The sequence below is a fragment of the Brachyistius frenatus genome, unplaced genomic scaffold, assembly GCF_029030835.1.
Source record: "Brachyistius frenatus isolate BFR_SWC_R1_liver_20210118 unplaced genomic scaffold, ASM2903083v1 Contig_351, whole genome shotgun sequence".
Lineage (NCBI taxonomy): Eukaryota > Metazoa > Chordata > Actinopteri > Embiotocidae > Brachyistius > Brachyistius frenatus.
The window spans coordinates 86,942-107,500 of NW_027210950.1; the positions used below are offsets into that span (position 1 = coordinate 86,942).

The 20,559-nt window shown below is 46.2% G+C and overlaps 1 protein-coding gene across 1 annotated transcript in view; it reads left to right on the plus strand.

The window, feature by feature from the left end:
- fars2 (phenylalanyl-tRNA synthetase 2, mitochondrial) overlaps positions 1–20,559 on the plus strand; it is an 83,063-nt gene that overhangs the window by 1,662 nt on the left and 60,842 nt on the right. The window contains exons 2-8 of the mRNA XM_069723935.1: positions 1,218–1,401; positions 14,180–14,502; positions 16,154–16,240; positions 16,576–16,635; positions 16,731–16,899; positions 16,989–17,151; positions 17,373–17,504. Coding sequence (XP_069580036.1) covers positions 14,198–14,502; positions 16,154–16,240; positions 16,576–16,635; positions 16,731–16,899; positions 16,989–17,151; positions 17,373–17,504 — 916 coding nt within the window. The 5' untranslated portion in view covers positions 1,218–1,401; positions 14,180–14,197. The remainder of the gene's footprint in view (positions 1–1,217; positions 1,402–14,179; positions 14,503–16,153; positions 16,241–16,575; positions 16,636–16,730; positions 16,900–16,988; positions 17,152–17,372; positions 17,505–20,559) is intronic.

Here is a 20,559-nt window from a genome sequence, read left to right on the forward strand (position 1 = left end):
ACACACATACACACACACACACACACACACACACACACACACACACACACACACACACACACACACACACACACACACACACACACATACACACAAACACACATACACACACACACACACACACACACACATACATACATACACACACACACACACACACACACACACACACACACACACACACACACACACACACACACACACACACACACACACACACACACACACACACACACACACACACACACACACACACACACACACACACACACTCAGTGGTGCCATTGACCTTTACACTAAAAGACAGCGGGACATCAACAAACAGGATGTGTCTCTGACCTTTCACACATCCACAGCTAAAGAGCATACTGTACACACACACACACACTACTTCTTCGTACTTCTATCTTTGTGAGGACCGTCACTTACAAGACGACGTCACAGAGCCTCCTCCTGCACAGACTAGATTACAGCAGGGAGGGAAGGACACCGAGGGACAGGTGAAACTAATTAGGGGGGCGGGGCCAACAATCGTGCAAAGGGTGTCTGTAACTCCGACGTGTTCTCGTTCCCAGGGTGTCAAATACTGACGTTTTATAAAAAAAAACACATTTCCTTTAAGACGCACGAGGTGATTTCATGTTTAGGAACCGAAACCTGACGTGGTTCTGGTCCGGAACACACAAACCAAATGGTTTGTTCCATCCATCCACCCCGACCTCCTCCCTCCATGAACTTCACTCCTTTTGTACTTCATCACATGACCTTTTTCAAGTGTACAACACATAAGGTTGCTTGTTTGTGTCTCTCGAACATCAATGCGGGATGAACTGGTAACCCCGTGTCGGGTCGACGAGTCCCACCGAGGCTGCAGAAGGTTTTCTGAGACCTATTTGTGCTGAGAACTGACGTCAAGTAAAGGCAGAGTGTCTGTTTTTTCTTCTGCACCTGTGAGATAATTACCAATGAACACCTTCAGAAAAGTAGCTTCAGCGCAGGCTTGACTGAGTCTTCCGGTCGTCTCCGAGTTGGAAAAGTCCTCGTCGAACTGTGAAAAACTCGGACGAAGTGAAGGCGAGCCGCGGAGAGAAAGTCGACGGCGTGTCCGTCTGAGTTTGTCTGACGTGTCGGCGGGTTGTTTTTCTCTCTTTGAATCACCGCTGTGAGCCGCTGATTGAGTTTTCGCTGTCTGTCTCCTTTCTGCCTGGCGGATCAAGGCCTCGACGTTCCACCTCATCGACCGCTTCCTCCTGTTCACGCCGGTGGAAGAATCCGTCTAGGAGGCATCAGCCCCGTGACCCGAACCCTCCGCTGTTCACCCGACCCTCCGACCCTCCGACCATCCACCCGTCGTCTCAGCTCCAGTCCTCCTCCTCCTCCTCCTCCTCCTCCTCCGGACAGGTTTGTGTGTTCTGTTTTAAATCTTCATTTTCTAATGGCACAAAAATGAAATACGCGAAAGTGATGATTCCTCGTGTTTACAGTCACAAAGTTCTGCAGGAAGTAAATCTGTGAGGGTTAGAAGTGACGTTTGTGGCGGAAACGATGAAATAAACAACACAAAATGTGTCAGAAACGGTTGACCGCCCGCTGGTTTGATGTTCTTTTGGGGGTTGAATTAAGTGTAATACCACTCAAGGGCACTAGGGGCTGGCTCCAATAGACTCCCATTGAAAAAGCCTCAAGTTCTGGAAAAACAAAGTGAACAATTCAAAGTATGTTTAGACAAGTTGAATGTCATATTTGATAAATAATGAGTGTTTATCGCTGAAATAATTTACGAGTACATTATTTATATTATATTTATATATATTATTATTATTTAGTGTTTTCTGTGCAGGTAGGCGGGGCTTGGAATGTGTCTAAAAAAACATGAAGCTAAAAACTGCATTTCCTCAACTGGCCACTTGAGGCTCCAACAGCGAGTCAGTCCTCAGCGTAGACTGTGATATCAAAGTGTTCGTAGCTTCCGGGTCTGAAAAGAGAAGCCAATACTGAAGTACCTTAACCTGCAATACCGCTACGTACCACCAGGGAAACATCAGGATCTCAAGTCAGCTTTAATTATGCAGGATTTTTAAACGTATGTCGACCAAAGTGCTGCGTAACTTCAGAACAGAATTAAAACAGGCTAGGCAATGAAAAACATATTAAAGAGAAATAAAAATGAAATTAAAAGCAGCAAATGCCACTTAAAGATTGAACCCTATCCGGAGCAGGAGGCTGTTCCAAAGTTTTGGATATATCACATGCACACATAATGCAGGACAGACTGCTGCCACCTCCACCAATCAGAGTGGAGGTTGGTCTGTAATCACAGCTACCAATCAGAAACAAAGTCGCAAAACAAGGACGCCGGCGCAGCGGAGCGTATGTTTTACCGCCTGACTGCATTCATCGCTGCTTAATTTGAATAATAAAACGGTAAACCTGCGCCGGGATTAAAATTTCGGTGTCGGAGCTGCATCTTCCAGAGCGCCAGCCGATTGGTGGTTAACTGGCTGATGGCTGTTTCCAGTGGCGGTTCCAGTGGGGTCCGTGTGACCGGCTGCCTTCCTGGTGAAGTTGCTCAGTTGGGGTTAAAGTTCAGGGGTCAGACGCCGAGTCATGATGGTTAAAGTTACGGTCACGAGAATGCATCGTATCAACAAAGGTCCCCACAAAGATAGCTGTACCAACGTGTGTGTGTGTGTGTGTGTGTCCTCCATCTGTTCTAGAAAGCCCTTCCTGAACCTGCTGAGTCCACCAGACCTCTCTCACACACACACACACACACACACACACACACACACACACACACACACACACACACACACACACACACACACACACACACACACACACACACACACACACACGCCCTTTCAGCTTTGTCGTTCCTCCTCTTCGGTACATTTTTCGTGCCGAGACATTCGTCTAATGTGAAAACAAATTCAGACCTGAACCTGAAATCTTCCTTATGACTTAATAAGAATATTTGTCCTCCTCACGTTTCCATGGAAATAAGACCGTACGAGACAGGTCATCCTTTTTTGTCGCTACTCTGCAGCAGACACCTCCAACTCTCTCCTCCCTCCTTTTAAATCCATGTTTTATGACCTGTGAGGCCTCGGCGGGCCCCGAGGGCGAGTCTTTATCCGAGCCGCCGCCGGTCGCTAAAAAACTGTGAAAATAAAACATTCAGCCGCTAATAAGGAGGCAGTGGAGCGCGGCGTCCCTCCGAGGACCTGACACCAGATCACAGGGAAATACAAAGCAGCCGGAGACGTGCTCTGTGGTGTCACTGCTGCTTTGTTCACATTCACGGGCTCATAGCTGCAGTCTGACCAAGTCTGTTTCACCATTATGGTAATATGAACATATATATATATATGTGTGTGTGTATATATATATATATATATAAAAGCCAAAATGTTTGAATAACAATATAAACATTTACAGCTGATAATAAAAGAAAAGATTTGGTTCTGGACCTGGTTCTGGACTTTTTTTTTGCCTTCTTTTGAGCCCAATTTTGGGCGACTTTTAGTAAAACTTTGAACTTCATTGTTCAGCAACACAGCTGAGGACCAATAGGGGGCGCTGTGGTCGCCACAGACAGAGAAATCCAGAGTTTAGATCTCAGAACAGGAACGTCTAGCTTTAAAAATCGAATATACGTTTCTCCCGGTGAGAAGAGATGAAGAGCGACGGACATGGATGTGACGAGCCGATCATACATGCATGTAGAGGATATATGAGCGAGCCGTCAGTCAGAGCGGACCTCCGGGTCGGCCGCTCGGCCTTCATCCTCGCTCTGCTGCCAATTACTTTTCAACTGGAATCACACCTGCGAGCGGCTTCACCTTCCTCCACCGCCTCTTTCATCTCTTTTCTACAACGACAGCGGTGAAGAAAACTTACTGCCCGAGACGAGCCTTCTCTCGTTATGAAGAGTTTTAGCGGATAACTCCGTAAGCCTGCTCTCCAGGAACCAGGCCGGGCTTTAATTCTAATAACCCCGGAGCCACGGAGAGCTCACCGAGAGTCACGCTTTATCCACCGAGTAGTTTTCTCTGTTTTGACGGATGGATATAAAACAAGCTCATGATTTTATTGGGTGCTTCATGATGAAGAAGGAAACCTGCGACTGCGGTTTTATCCGAGTTGTTTTCAGGCAGGAACACTTTAACTTTAACTTTAACTATTTCTATCATGAATAGAAGAACCGGAGAAATCTGAGTAAATGAAACACAAACCAACCCAACGTCCCTCCGCGACCCGGTTCTGTTCAGAGCTGCTTCGCTGACTGAGGTGAAATCGTGAACTCTCCAAATCAGCGCTGATTTAGAGAGTTCACGATTTCACCTCTCGTTTTGCTTCTTTTTCTTTTTATACGTGCAAACACTTTGTCTATTTTGGGCCGCAGCAGATGTTGTGATGTGTCAGCGGTGTGTAATTATCAGCCGCGGATTCCCTGACTGCATCACACCCGCAGGACGCCGAGCGAGCGACGGATAAACGTTAAGAAACGAGACGTCTGCCGTCAAATCCTCAAAACACCCACAATATGATTTGCAAAGCTGCAGAATTAACCAGAAAAAACTGTGTGTGTTTGTGTGCGCTGCATATTTCCAATTTGCACTCTTACCAATGTCTCCTGAGCATATGTTTACTGTGTCGCAGCCAGGATTCACACTCCTACACACTTCCTCTCTCACACACACACACACACACACACACACACACACACACACACACACACACACACACACACACACACACACACACACACACACACACACACACAGGTGAACAGGTAGACTCTCTCTCTCGCCAGAAGTCTTCAGCGGTTTCTTCCAAAACATGTCGAGCTGGAGACGTTTTATTTTTGTCACATGAAGCTGAAGCTTCAGAAAAAGAAGAAATGAAACGTATACTTTACCAAAGTCTCATCCTGCAACATCAACCAACCACCAATGTCCAATGTCATCAACCAGCAGTGATGTCATCGTTGGTTTGTGAACGTTATGAATCCTCCAGTTCAGATTCTGTCCGTCACCATCTTTGTTAGTTCGGAGCGGTTTGGAGCAGGAAGTGACCATATTTGGACGAGCTGGGGGAGGAGCCAGCGGTGGATCTGACCGATCTGATCGGAAACCTGACGATACTACGTCCCGCCCACCGATAGCTGTAACCTGACTGCACCACAGGCCTGTCAATCAAACAGACACGCCCCCAAAAACAGGTCTTCTTGAATCTTCTTTTCTAATGAATGAGGGATTATTTTCAGATGGACCTCCAGAAAACTAAGAAGAAGGAGTGACTTTAGCTAACAACACCGAGATAACTGATGGACACATTTTATTCACTTTGGATTTGATGAGAGAAGTTGAATGGGAGTCTATGGAGCCGGAGGCTTTTTGGAGCCGACCTCTAGTGGCACTCGCTGGTATTGCAGCTGAAGACACTTCTGGATCAGAACCATTTTTCAAGTTACAAACTCTTTTATAAACAGACGGAGGCTGCGTTCCATTCTGTGATAGTTTTTATGGCGTTGACCAAATTATTTGAGATGAACTAGAAGTCAAACCATTCAGTCTTCGTCTTAAACGGATTAAAGATCGTCGGCCTCCTCGAGGACGTTGAAAAATGAAGCCTTTACAACCTGCATGACAACAGCACAAAACCCACAGAAGTTAACTTTACATTTTGCCAGCTCCACATATTTGGCCTCTGTGTGCTGAATCTGACAGATCCGCGGGAGAAAAACTGAGCTGTGAGCCGGCGCTGCAGAGGATGATTGATTCAGATTGGGCCGGGCTGTCCCTCAGGACGACGGCCCGGAGCGATCGATGCGCCGGCCGGCCGGCCTCCTCGTATTCATAAAGAAGCTCCCCGCTGCAGGACGAGGCTTCGCTCTCTGGACTCGTGATGATGGAGTTTCCTGACGGCGCCGAGCGGACCGAGCTTCTGTAAAACAATCATGAGATGATGAAGAAAACCGGTGTCACGATGAGAAGGAATCGGACGGATCGATAACGTCGGTTCTACCAACACGGTGGCTTTGTTTCGGTTTCAAAGATCCTCAAGTTCTTTCGCTATAATTTAGTTGCTCCACGAAATAATTCTCACAATCTCTGGAAGATTTGCGGCAGCTTAAAATTTTGCAAAGTTCCCAAGTTTTTTCTGCAAACAATTTTGTGAACAGAAGTTCTGTGTTTTCCTGTCCCTCGTTTAACTGGACTCTGACGTGTGTGTGTGTGTGTGTGTGTGTGTGTGTGTGTGTGTGTGTGTGTGTGTGTGTGTGTGAGTGTGAGTGACACAGTGGAGAGAAACAAATTGGATGTATGAGCGGAGCTGCCGGGTGGCAGAAACCTGCAGCATCAGCACTTTTCTCCTCCGACCATAACCCCCCCCCTTCTTCATCATGTCAAACACTCCTCCTCCTCCTCTTGTGTGATGTTCTCTTTTATTTGCTTTCCTTGTTTATTCTTTCCTTTCCTTTCCTCCTCCTCCTCCTCCTCCTCTTCATCTCTGTGAAACCCTCCTTCTTTTTTATTTCTGCAGGTTTTATCTAATGCTGCTTGTCAAAAAGCCGCCTGCCTCTCAGAGCATCACATCCACATCCTCGGCTTTATTAAGGTGTGAAGAGGAGGAGGAGGAGGAGGAAGAGGAGGAAGGAGTGTATTAGTGGAGGAATGAGGAGCCATGGTGCAGATTTAGAGGGGAGGATGTGGAGTTTATGGCTTTTTTTTTAAAGTGACAGGAGGAGGGAAGAGGGGGGTAAGGAGAAGGAGAAGGAGGAGGAGGAAGGAGGAGGAAGGAGGAGGAGGAGGAAGGAGGGGTGATGGATGTGAGGTCGTTCCAGGACACGCTGTTTTAAATAAACGCCACCGTATCGGCCGATCAGTTCGACTACAGCTCCTATAAATCCTGCTGCAGCTCGGCTGGCCTGCCGGCCAACTTATCACACACACACACACACACACACACACACACACACACACACACACACACACACACACACACACACACACACACACACACACACACACACACACACACACACACACACACACACACACACACACACACACACACACACACACACACACACACACACACACACACACACACACACACACACACATCCTGCAGCTGTCCTGCTTTATGGCTGCGTGTATACAGCATTTTATGAAACAACCTCGGCAGGAAGAAGAGAATGAAACTTCAATCTCTCCAACTTTATTAATTTCACTGATTCACGGTGACGACGAGAGTCAGAACAGAGCCGGCGATCCGGAGCTCCATTAAACACGTCGGTGCGTTCAAACGCCGCAAATATGAGATGATCGACGATCATTTTTCTGAACCGAATCAATAGTTTTTCCACTGTAATTATTATTATTATTATTATTGGTCCCTCTGGGAGTTTTTTTGTGATTGTTTTGATAACAATTTTTGAGTTTGTGGGAAATTTTCGCAAAAACTAAAACAAGAACCAACATTGTTTTAGTTTTGATGTTGATGATCAGAAACATTAACAGTCTGATTCACAGCATGGATCAATCATGTCCTGAGCACATTTCTATTTCATGTATTTGCATTTTTTTTGCCTGTTTTTTAAAATTATTTTCTACAATTAATTTCTCCAGAAATCTTTTACCATCACAAACCTTTGATCAGTTATTGAAATGGGAACTTTTTCTGTGCGGACACAATTTCAGCCGATTAAATCATCTTGTGATCCGTTTTCTTGATTGTCAGAACTAACATCCCAAAAATATCCTGTTGTGGAGGTTTATTTTTTACATAAATTTGCGTTGGCTGTGTAAATAAATCAGAGTGAAGACGAGCCTTGTCCGTTTTCTGTCCGTTCATTCACTAACAGCAGCAGCAGGTGTTCGCAGGTTGTGTAACCGTCCGTGTTGGCGAGCGTGGCGTGTCGTGTCGGGAACAGGAAGCGGAGCAGGAAGTGGTCACGGTGCCAGAGAGGGACTCCCTCTGATGGGAGGGGGCGAGGGACGCTGACACTCCCGCAGAGAGAGAGAGGGAGACGCCACCTGTTCGCTCACTCTCGTGTTTCCATCACTTCAGAGGACGTCGCCCTCACGAGGAAAGCCCTCGTCGTGACACAGGAGCCTTCGCACCTCCTCTTCCTGCTCCTCTCCTCCTCCTGCTCCTCCTCCTCCTCCGGGGCAGCCGTCCATACAAGGTTTAAAATGTCCTCTGTCACCTCGTCCGTCAGTGTGAAATGAATCAGACCTCCGACAGATCCTGACGCCTACGAACTCTGCTGCTGTTTAACCAACTGAGGAGTCAAAGAGGATTCACTGTTTATCTTAACCTGACTTTAATCTCACACTAAACCTGACTTTAGTCTTAACCCAACCTTAACTTAACCTAACGTTACCCTGACCTCAAACCAAGTCTTCATCCTTCATTTTAGTAATTTACATTGTAGATATTTGAATTTTGTCCCCACAACATGAGTAACATGAGTATGTACACACACACACACACACACACACACACACACACACACACACACACACACACACACACACACACACACACACACACACACACACACACACACACACACATAGACAGATACACACACACAGTCGTGACCACCCTGTGTTCTCTGTAGGAACGACGACGGCTCAGAAACGGATTGTGTGTTCGAGGTGTGACATCATGGAGTTCTGTTCTTTTTATTTTTTATTTCCTGCTACGTTTTTCTTCATAAACTATTTGATTTTTTGCATTTTTTTTATTGACAAGTGGAAAATTTTGAAATCATAAACCTTCCCAAGTCTCTGCTCTCGAGGGAAATGACCTTTGACCTCTTGTGATTAGTGCAAAACAAACCTACAATACGTTTAATTAAGTTGCAACATATTGAAATAATGCTGTTACAGAGACTCGAGATATTTCACCTGCAGAAAGCAAGAAAACTTTATAAAACGCTTATATGCAAACATAAACTTTGACTTTCTGAGGGTTGTTTCTGCAGCCATCTTTACACACACACACACACACACACACACACACACACACACACACACACACACACACACACACACACACACACACACACACACACACACACACACACACACACACACACACACACTCTATATACAGTGTATGTCTCCATAGGCCTCCGCCTGCCTTGCTGTCTCTGCAGTCTGTAATTTATCACCTCCCTCGATCAGGGTGTCAGTTTTTACAGGCTGAATGAATCCCTCTGCACTAAAGCTGCTGTGTGTGTGTGTGTGTGTGTGTGTGTGTGTGTGTGTGTGTGTGTGTGTGTGTGTGTGTGTGCGTGCGTGTGTGTGTGCGTGCGTGCGTGCATGCCTGTCTGTCTGTCTGTCTGTCTGTCTGTGTGTGTGTGTCTGTCTGTGTGTGTGTGTGTGTGTGCTTCATATCTTTGTGTCGCGGCATGTCACCCGTCTGGTGCCGAAGTTATTGTTTGACTGACATCCATTGCATCACGTGGTCCTGATGCGACACCGTAACCTTGGCGACCGCTGAGTTTTTTTTTTTTTGTGCAGGGTCGTATTTTCCTGCAGTTTTCGTCGGAGCGTCATCTCTCTCCGTGTTTTTGACGTGCGGTGGCTGTTTTTTTGTTGTTTCTGCAGCTTGTCCTTGGCGGCGTCTCCTTTTTCCTTTTCCCACCTTTTCATCAGCTGGCGGCGTCAGAAGTCACATCACAGCCTCACTGTTGGCTGATGCCACGCCGCTTAGTCAGAACAACTTCTTGGCAAACAAACAAGGGATTATCTCAGCAACTTTCACACATGATGAATCAGGCTTCGCTTCCTCCAGATCTGCTTACATCGACGCACATTTCATCTGCCAGCTATTTACTAATCTATCCGAGTTTTTATACCCGGTGCTGTATTAGCTCTGATTTGTGCAATAATAAAAGAAAAAAGAGGTTTAATGAAAACGGTTATCCAGCGATAAAAAATAAATAAAAAAAAGAACAAATTACGTCTAGATGAGTCAAACTCTCCAGTGGAGATCCCATAACACTCAGCTTTACTCTCCAGTGCCCTCCTCCATTTTTATTGATTAGGTCAACAGGGCAGAAATAGATCAAACTGGAGCCGAGAAACTTCAGATTTTGGGTCAAATTTTTGGGCAACAGAAAATCTTCAACACGCCCGCTCACAGCCGAGTGTTCCTGAGCCAATGCAGTGATTTCCACTACTGGATCGGGCCCCCTGAGGGCCCATGTTGGAGAAGCCTGTTGACATGGCGCCACAGTTCAGGTGGTTCACAGCGAATGTTTTCCCCTCAGACGCCTCAGAAGGTCCCGGTGGAACTCGGTGTTGACAGTCTGAATCTGGGAGACGAATTCACAGTAAAACCCAGCTGGTGTCTCCTGACCTGATGCCCTCTTCGGTCTCGGACGGTGAAGCTCCGCCCCTCTTGAAACGTGATGTCATCAGAACACATCACCCGGCTCGTCGCTTCATCGCCGTAGACTTTCTGAAGACTTTCAAGGTTCTCTGTTGACTGTTTACACAGTTTGACACACAAAAAAATCCAGCCCAGATTCTGTAGTGGAAATCACTGCATGGGTTTAGGAACACTTGACTATAAATGGGCATGTTGAAGATTTTCTGTTGCAGTTTCAGGTCCGTGGTGACATCACTGATGTTCACGTTCCTGCTGCTCCGTGTGCATCACTGTGCTGCGTTCAAAAGGAAACACTCTCTGAACATATTCATCGTCCCGCGTACTTCTTCTACCGCTGCTAGCTTCTGTTATTTGTGGTTCAAACGTAGCAGAATTATTGAGGGATAATTGCTGATTATTAAGTACGTGAAGCAGTTCTAAAGAGTTGTGCAGTTGATTTTCTCACAGCTCTTGTCTTCAGTCTGATGTTTTATTCTGGTAACTCCGGCTGACCTCACAGCTGTCAGGGGCGTTGAGTCATAAATCAGCGCAGGTGTAGCTGCAGGTTAGAAAGTACATCTGTGAAAAGTGTGAAGCCTCTGGGGGAATTAAGTCTGCAGCTTTGTGCTCTCTGTGGTCTCGGCTGCGTCACCGGACACGACGTGAAGACGTGTTTTACCGACCGGCAGCCAGTCGGCAGCGACGCCCCCACAAGACCCGTTAAAGTCTGAACTGAGTTCACATGTTTAAAACCTCCACGTGAATGTTTCCTCAGAAATATCTCCTTCTCTTTCCTTTCACTGCTCTGATATAGATTGGGGTCACACACTGGCCTCAGTGGAGAGGTCAGAGGTCACGATGTTATCACCTGCCGCTGGTTTTTGGCTGTTTGAACGCCTAAAATAGAAGTTAAACAAGTGAAGCTTCATGTTTTATTAACGCTGGGTGAGAAATTCTGACTTTAAACTGTTAAAGCTGAAATAAAGTGACAGAAAACTGAACTTTCTTTTCAGATCGGTCGATAATTAAAACTAAAATCATAGCATAACATCTCTGGTGTTAAAGGCCGATGTTTTGTGGACCCATCAAAACAGATTATTATTATTATTTAACATTTCATCTCTCCGTGTGAAACATTGCTGTACATGTGGCTCTGTGTGCGGAGACGTCACGTATGTGGACGTGTGGCGGTCGTGTTTTCGGTGCCACGGGAACAGACATATGGTGGCGATCACATGCTAAGAGGGAAGGGCAGAGTCCCGAAGAGGAAGAGCAGCCGGGAGGAAGGCGGGGGGGAGGGAGATGTTATTTTGGACTTTTAATAATGTCTGACTTTTGATAGATTCAATGAATAATCTCCCACTTTAATATGTGACCGTTAACAATAAATTTGCCTTTTGCTGGTAGTTAGTCATCGAAAAACAAAGCAAACAAAAAAAGTTTGTTTGGAAAAGTTGTAATTAATTCTAAAAGTCAGTCATATTTGGTGAATAACGAGTGTTTAGGAATGAGATCGTTTACTGACTAGTTGTTATGTTGAGCCAACCTCCCAGGCTAAAAAGTAAAGCCAAAAACTGCAGTTCCTTGAGTGGCCATTCGAGGCCCCAGCAGCAAGTCAGTCCCCTCCATAGACTTTATATTTAAGTGGATGTGGCTTCCGGGGGGGGGGGGGGGGGGGGGGGGGGGGGGGGGGGGGGGGGGGGGGGGGGGGGGGGGGGGGGGGGGGGGGGGGGTCTAGAAATGAGGCCGAAGTGAAAGTCCCTTTATAGTGTAATACCATTTAGGGCCACTAGGGGCTGGCTTCAAAGAGAGAGGAGTTTGGGTGGTTAGCGGGATTTTACATAACATTACATTTCATTTAGCTGACGCTTTTATCCAAAGCGACTTACAATAAGTGTATTTCAACCATGAGGGTACAAACCAGAACAACAAGAATCAAGAAAATACAATTTCTTCAAGAAAGCCAAACTTTTAATCTTAAACCATCACAACAAGCAAATTCCAGGTTATTAGAACATAAAGGGACCCAACGCGCTGCCCTGTGGGACTCCACATGTTAGACGTTAAATGACTCTGAGCTACGATAACAAACATAAAGCACATGATGACGATGTTGGCTGTATGAAATACCTCCTCGTAAAAACATGTATTCATCTTCGTGATGCTAGCAAAAAACCCCGCGAACACGTTTACGCCCCGTAGAGAGGATGTTTTTTCCATCTTTATATAACCTTTAGCGCCTGTCTTCAGACAAATTATGAACACCGCGCACAAGACAAATAATGGCCGGGCTGCCGTGACCTTTACTGAACGCATTCATATTCCTCAGATGGATCATTTTTTTGGGGGGGTTTCACAGCTTTCATCGGATCTTCATTTCATCCGGTGTGAGGAACATCGAAGCCTGCAGGTGAAACTCCTCCTTTGTTTCACTTTAATCTCAGCGAAGTCAAGATGACCTTGAAGTGTACCTGGACCTGTGTGTGTGTGTGTGTGTGTGTGTGTGTGTGTGTGTGTGTGTGTGTGTGTGTGTGTGTGTGTGTGTGTGTGTATATATGTGTGTGTGTGTGTATGTGTGTGTGTGACCTCAGTGCTGCCCTGTCCAGTCCAGTGTAATATGACACCAGCAGCAGAGCAGAGGTAAAAGCTTCATGGATTTAGGAACAATAATCCATTTTGCTGCAATGCCACTGCAATGCAACACCCTTTGTCTTTTTCAGGGATGCTCTTGTGTGTGTGTGTGTGTGTGTGTGTGTGTGTGTGTGTGTGTGTGTGTGTGTGTGTGTGTTTGGAAACGGACAAATATTTGAGGGGGACGGATTAAAGGGCGATGGTGTCGTCTCCTGTCAGAGGATAAATGATGGAAAGAAGCAGCGAGCCTCATTTGAACCTCTGCCGTTTGCGATGTTTCGTCCATTAGTGCAATTATAAACGCAGCCGTCGCCTCCTCTGACCTCTATTTTTTACGCCTCTGATTCACGTCCCACTCGTCTTCCTCCCCGCCGCGAGTGAATCTGAAGCCTCTCTGATTGTTCAGCAAACACTCAAACGGAGCTGGTGGACACGATGGAGCATTTAGCAGCTAAAGAGTCCAATGTTTAAAACTGGTGGTCGATGGACACAAAGCATTGACTGTATAGAAAAGGGGACGTAGCTTTTTCGTCTGAAAAGTGAGTGCGATGTGGAAATGCCTTAAAGTGTAGTACCACTGAGGTCCACTAGGGGCTCCAACAGACTCCCAGTGAAAAAACATCCAGTTCTCTCCTAAAATACGAAGTCAGTAAATGTTTCCAGTCATCATGGCGTCATAAACTTCCTCCTTCTGGAAATAATTAATTACATATTAGGACTCAAACACAGCTATGTTTGGGGGCAGGGCTGTTTGATTGACAGGCCCGTGTTGCAGTCAGGTTTCTGCTATTGGTGGGCGGGGCATAGTATTGTCATCCAAATATGGGCACTTCTGGCTGCTAAATAGAAAGTTTGAAACTCTGTAAATGTTGGATGCTGAAATAAGCAGCTTTTTGTTTTACCCATTTATTTTGGGGATGAAGCTTATGTAGGAGTTCTGCTGCCCTCTAGTGACAACTATCAATCAAAGAGGTAAAAGAAATAGAACCTTTTGGCTTTTTGTGATGGAGAAAGAGGAATTTTTTTTTCTTATAGAAAACTAGTTCCGGGGCTTTTTTCAGTGGTGGATTAATACACATGGGTGGTTGTGGAGAGTATTTGGGTCAGCAGGAAGCGGTGTGTTCACTGTCTTTGGTCTCTTGTGTGTTTCCAGCTCCATGGACTGATCATCATGATACTCGGCCCGTCGTTCCTCCCCTACCTTCAGCCCTGGCCCCGCCCTCTGCTTCACCGCCTCCTGTCAGATTTCTGGACCAACGGCCGTGCAGCATCATGCAGACGCCTCAGCAACGATGGCCACGTCCCCCGGTCTGCGATAGGCCAGGACTCGGTGGAGGTGCTAGGCCACTCCTACCCCCGTGACGACTTCACCAACATCTCTCCAAAGATCTTGGCCAAGGTGGGCCGCAACCTTCACAATCAATCCCACCATCCTCTCTGTTTGATCAAGGAGCGGATCAAAGCTCACTTCTACAGGTAGGCAACAGAAAAAGTCGTCAACCAATCAGTTTTTGGCAACTGTTGCCGAGTAACTACCAAAACCTTTCGGTTCCAGAACCGATCCCAAATGTTTGAGTCATGACCATTTAGGTTTTAGTAACTACCTTTTTAGTTCGAGGAACTACCGTTAGGTTCGAGGAACGACCTTTACATTCGAGGAACTACCTTTACGTTTAAGGAACTACCTTTAGGTTGGAGGAACTACCTTTACATTCAAGGAAGTACCTTTAGGTTCGAGGAACTACCTTTAGGTTGGAGGAACTACCTTTACGTTCAAGGAACTACCTTTAGGTTGGAGGAACTACCTTTTCGTTCAAGGAACTACCTTTAGGTTGGAGGAACTACTGTTAGGTTCGAGGAACTACCGTTAGGTTTGACGAATTACCTTTACATTCGAGGAACTACCTTTAGGTTCGAGGAACTACCTTTAGGTTGGAGGAACTACCTTTAGGTTCGAGGAACTACCTTTAGATTGGAGGAACTACTTTAGGTTGGAGGAACTACCAGCACCTAAAGGTAGTCTAGGCTGCACCTACGTCTGAAGGTAAGGGATACCTACCTTCATGAGAAAGTATCCTGACTCTGGATGAGAGGATGAGATGGACAGATGGATCATGACTGCTCAAATGTCACCAGATCAGATGACTTGTAGGGAAAAGGACCTTATTTCAAGTTTTGTCTACGAACTCTGTGGATGAGCCTTCAGTCTGGTTCCACTGCGTCAGCTCTGAAATGTCCTGCGAGTGTGATCGTGTCCTGGGACATCCTGTCCACCTTCCCCCGGTTTGTCCTCTGAATCTGTCTCTCCGGCGGTGAGCTGTCTTTATTTCCGGAGCACAAAGTGCTGACGCGTCTCTGCAGGCTCGGTGCGTCTGCAGGGAGCGCCGGGAATAAAGGTTTGCAGGGGAACGTCGTTAGAGCTGCCGGTGATCTTCCGCACATCACAAAACCAACACGCACACAGCTGTGGGCGCATTAATCTGCATTAATAAGTCATTAAGCAGTCTCAGGGAGCGTGGGCTGACAGTGGTTTATCACTCTGCCATTTAACAGGTCGTGAACTTTACTCTTTAGAAAATCCTGTATGATCTGATGGCAGCAGGACAGCAGATGATGAGGAGACCTGAGGGCTGCTGGGTCATTTTCAAACAAGCTGAAAACTTCATCAGTTGCTGCTTTTCTTCCCCTGTTGTGTTTTCAATGATAGACAGCAAAAATAACACGTCAGCTTTTCTGTTTGGAAACTCTGGACTCTGCGATATATTTACAACATGAATATTTTTTTTATCAAGAATAGTACGTTAAGGTTTAATCTGCCCTAAATATTCTGGTTAATAAATCGATCTGTTACTGCCGTTACTTTGAGTTTTAATTCAAGATTTTCTACAAAACTTCATTTTTAGTTGCTTTTTGTTTCGTTCAAACTTTTTGTTTGGAATCCAAAGGCTGAAATGCATTTAAGAAAAATTGTTAATTGTGCTGCTGAACCCTGAATATCAATGCCATTACTGATCGGAGAGCTCAAATATGTGAATTACGGTCAAACTCATCCAGATATGAAACAAACCAACAACACATCAGAGTCGGAGTCATCACGACTAACGCCTGTTTTTTTTCCCGTTCTCAGCGCCTACACCGGTCGCTGGGGAAACCCGCTGTTCTCCGTCCACGACAACCTGAGTCCGGTGGTCACCGTGGAGCAGAACTTCGACAGGTCAGCAGCTTCACGACTAATTCATCATCTTAACTGAGTCAATCAACGCCTCAAAAGGTTCCTGTTCCTCGAGGATTCCCACAGTGGAAACACACCTCATATCTTCAGCACATTATCATAAAAACTATTTAAAGTCAGTTCTGTTTACTAACATTTTGTCTGCCTTGTTTAATATAAATAATATTTTTGAAGAGCAAACTGAACTGAACTGAAGTATCATCAGTCAAAGAGGTGAACCTGAAAACTCTTTGTTTGTTTTTGAACCGAACACGTTGACTTTTAATAAATTACCACGGTGATTGGTGAAGATGAGTCTTTGCGTGTTTGACTGACAGCTTGCTGATCCCGCCCGACCACCCCAGCAGGAAGCGAGGCGACAACTACTACCTGAACAGGTGAGCGACCGCAACACGAGCTCAGAGATGTCAGGGATCGAGGGACAAAAAAGACTTTAAAATATGTCGATCACCTCGTTTGTGTTGGAGAGTAGAACAACGATGCTCCGCGCTCACACGTCCGCCCACCAGAGGGAGCTGGTGAGGTCGGGCCTGGACGCCTTCCTATTGGCGGGAGACGTTTACAGACGTGATGAGATCGACGCCAGTCACTACCCCGTCTTCCACCAGATGGAGGGAGTCCGACTGTTCTCCAACCACGAGGTATGGAGGGCTTGAACGTGTTTCGCAGCTACATTTCTATAAAAACAAAAAGAAAACATCAAACATAACCCCCACCTGGCGTCTCCCAGTTGTTCTCGGAGGTGCGGAGCGGGGAGGAGTTGTCCCTGCTGGAGCAGGGGGGGCGGCGGACTCCAGAGAAGCAGGAGACTCACAGTCTGGAGGCCGTGAAGCTGCTGCAGTTCGACCTGAAACGCACGCTGACCCGACTCGTCGCTCAGCTGTTTGGAGCAGGTGAGAGGGGGAGGAGCTAGAGGAGGAGGAGGAGGAGCTTCACCTCCACACTGGCAACAAGGGTGACACCTTCTACCCTCCTCATCTTCATCCTCGAATCAATCTCTCTCCTCTTCTTCCCTCTCCTCATCCTTCTTCATCTCTTACCTCCTCATCCTCCTCTTCTTCTTCTTTTCTACTCCCCCCACCCCCCTCCACCACCACCACCACCACCCCCACAGATCTGGAGGTCCGGTGGGTCGACTGTTTCTTCCCCTTCACTCACCCGTCCTTTGAGATGGAGGTGCGTTTCCAGGGCGAATGGATGGAGGTGCTGGGCTGCGGAGTGATGGAGCAGGAGCTGCTGAACTCTGGTCAGCACACACACGCACGCACACACACACACACACACACACACACACACACACACACACACACACACACACACACACACACACACACACACACACACACACACACACACACACACACACACACACACACACACACACTGTCAGGCCTGTGTATAAACAGGCAGGTCGCCGATTGATTTGTTGATTTTTCCAGCGGGTGTTTAGAGCTCAGGGTGTCTGACCTGTCGCACAAGATGTTAACAGCTGATTTCCACACACACACGCACACACACACACACACACACACACACACACACACACACACACACACACACACACACACACACACACACACACACACACACACACACACACACACACACACACACACACACACTCAAGTATCAGGACAAACATGCAGCCCGTTCCTCAGTGTGAGAACACGAGCGTGAACAAACCTCCTGTCGGGCTGCTAAGTGACTAACTCTCTGCTCTGCCCTCCAACAAAGCTGCAGCACCGCTCCACTTCACCGCTGCTTGTTCCGATCAATAATACATGCTTTAAGACGCAAAGAGCGCCGCGTGTGTGTGTGTGTGTGTGTGTGTGTGTGTGTGTGTGTGTGTGTGTGTGTGTGTGTGTGTGTGTGTGTGTGTCAGAGGGAGTCTGCTCGTGTCGACACTCTTCAGTGTGTTTACTCGTCGTGAACATTTTAACTTCCTGTTTCAAGACGACAGAAACACTCAGAGGAAGTCAGAGAGGCAGGTTGTTGTTGTTGTTGTTGTTGTTGTTGTTGTGAAGTTTGGATTTTCATGCAGCTTCATGTAAACATCCCACTCAGAAACAAGAACAAAATCTAATTACGGTCCAATAAAAAAACATGATAAAATGGAACTAAAATACAGATTCAAAAGATAACACAGTAGTTTGCAAAAAAAATTGAAGTTAATCAAAGGCTCATAAAGAACAGAAAAGGGTTTCAGTTTTTAATATTAATCAACGCAATATTAATTTAATAAACAAAACTTTATTTGTAAAGCAGCTCAAAGTGCTTCACATAGAAACAGACAAAGGAACATAAAACCACCTTAAAAGGCCGTTTAAAGATCAAATAAAAACTAAATTAGATGCGTAAAAAGATAAATTAATCACACAACATGACATTTATAAAATAAAACAAAATAAAATAGAGTTAAACGAGGTTTCAAAGAGGCAGAAAGTGTAAAACTGAATAAATAACAGTGGGCTGCAGTTTTCAGCCCCGCCAGAGGAGGGTGCTGCAGATCAGAGGAGGAGGAGGAGGAGGGGGGGGAGTCTGACTCTCTATTACTGAGTGCTCTGCATCATCTCGGTCTCATTTATGTGCTCCGAGTCTGCAAGGTGTGTGTGTGTGTGTGTGTGTGTGTGTGTGTGTGTGTGTGTGTGTGTGTGTGTGTGTGTGTGTGTGTGTGTGTGTGTCTCTGTGTGTGTCTGTGTGTGTGTGTGTGTGTGTGTGTGTGTGTCTCTGTGTGTGTGTGTGTGTGTGTGTGTGTGTGTGTGTGTGTGTGTGTGTGTGTGTGTGTGTGTGTGTGTGTGTGTGTGTGTGTGTCTCTGTGTGTGTCTGTGTGTGTGTGTGTGTGTGTGTGTGTGTGTGTGTGTGTGTACACACGCCTGAATCCATTTCCTGCAGCGAGCCACGACTGAAATAGACTGTTTTAGGACACACACGGCGAGATGGAAGCGCCTTTGGCCATTTTACACTTTGGCTGTGCCTCTGTGTGTGTGTGTGTGTGTGTGTGTGTGTGTGTGTGTGTGTGTGTGTGTGTGTGTGTGTGTGTGTGTGTGTGTGTGTGTGTGTGTGTGTGTGTGTGTGTGTGTGTGTGTGTGTGTGTGTGTGTGTGTGTGTGTGTGCAGCAGCAGGAAGTTAAATTGATGCCGAGGTCCAAACAGAGGAAGTAGAAACTCTTCACACTTGTTCAGTAACTCTTTTTTTATTGTTTCCTGATTTGTGTCGTAAACTCGTCCACATGCTCCGCCTCTTCGTCCAAATCCTCGCTGCGACCTGCCAGTTTGACTCAGGAGTTTGTTCCAGCGTGTCGCTGAGCAGCGTTCGGGGTCTTGGGAGGGAAATGGTTTCCATAAATCCCCCGAATCTGATGTGGATTAATAGAAACTAAAGAAAGAACTGTGAAGTCGTTAAAATGATTGTGGTTTTTTATGGTTTCATTTTTTCATAAACGTGATATTTCTCCGAGGACACATCGATGGAGTTTCTTCAGATTTGGCACAAATGTTAACTCGGAGATGAACTGGTTAGATTTTGGAGGTCAAAGGTCAAAGTGACCTCAATTCTCCATTTTCTTATTTTACCTTCTGTTTCCTGTCACAGTTCGAAGAAACCAAAGTGGAACCGCAACTAACTTTTACTTCTGCCTCTGCAACGGCATTCTGGACTTTATTCTAGACACGGTTCTAGACTTTATTCTGGACTGGTTCTAGACTTTATTCTGGACTGGGTTTAAACTGGTTTCAGACTTGTTGAATGGTGTGAACGTGTGATTCTTCAGGTTCTGTAGATCTTCTGTTTTGGGTTGAATGTGAGTGAAACATCCCGTTTCAGCCTTAACGACCTGTCAATCACAACCAGGATCACGCAGAATCGCTCGGTGTCACTCAGGATGAAGCAGGTGTAGATGATGGACAGAACCTGGACTGGAATATTTTCCCACCATTAACGTGTTATTTATTGATATTTAAGTTTATCTGAGGACTTGTTGGAAAACTCTCAGAAACAGGAGCAGCTGTACTTCATTCACAATACTGTGTGTGTGTGAGTGTGTGTGTGTGTGTGTGTGTGTGTGTGTGTGTGTGTGTGTGTGTGTGTGTGTGTGTGTGTGTGTGTGTGTGTGTGTGTGTGTGTGTGGCCCCTTACATTGAATTAAAGTCATTCTGGTGACAGTTAGCAGACATGTTAGACCTGCGTCAAAGAGAGAGAGAGACGCCACATCGGCAGCATCTCTGCCCTTGGCACTGCAGCAGCACACACACACACACACACACACACACACACACACACACACACACACACACACACACACA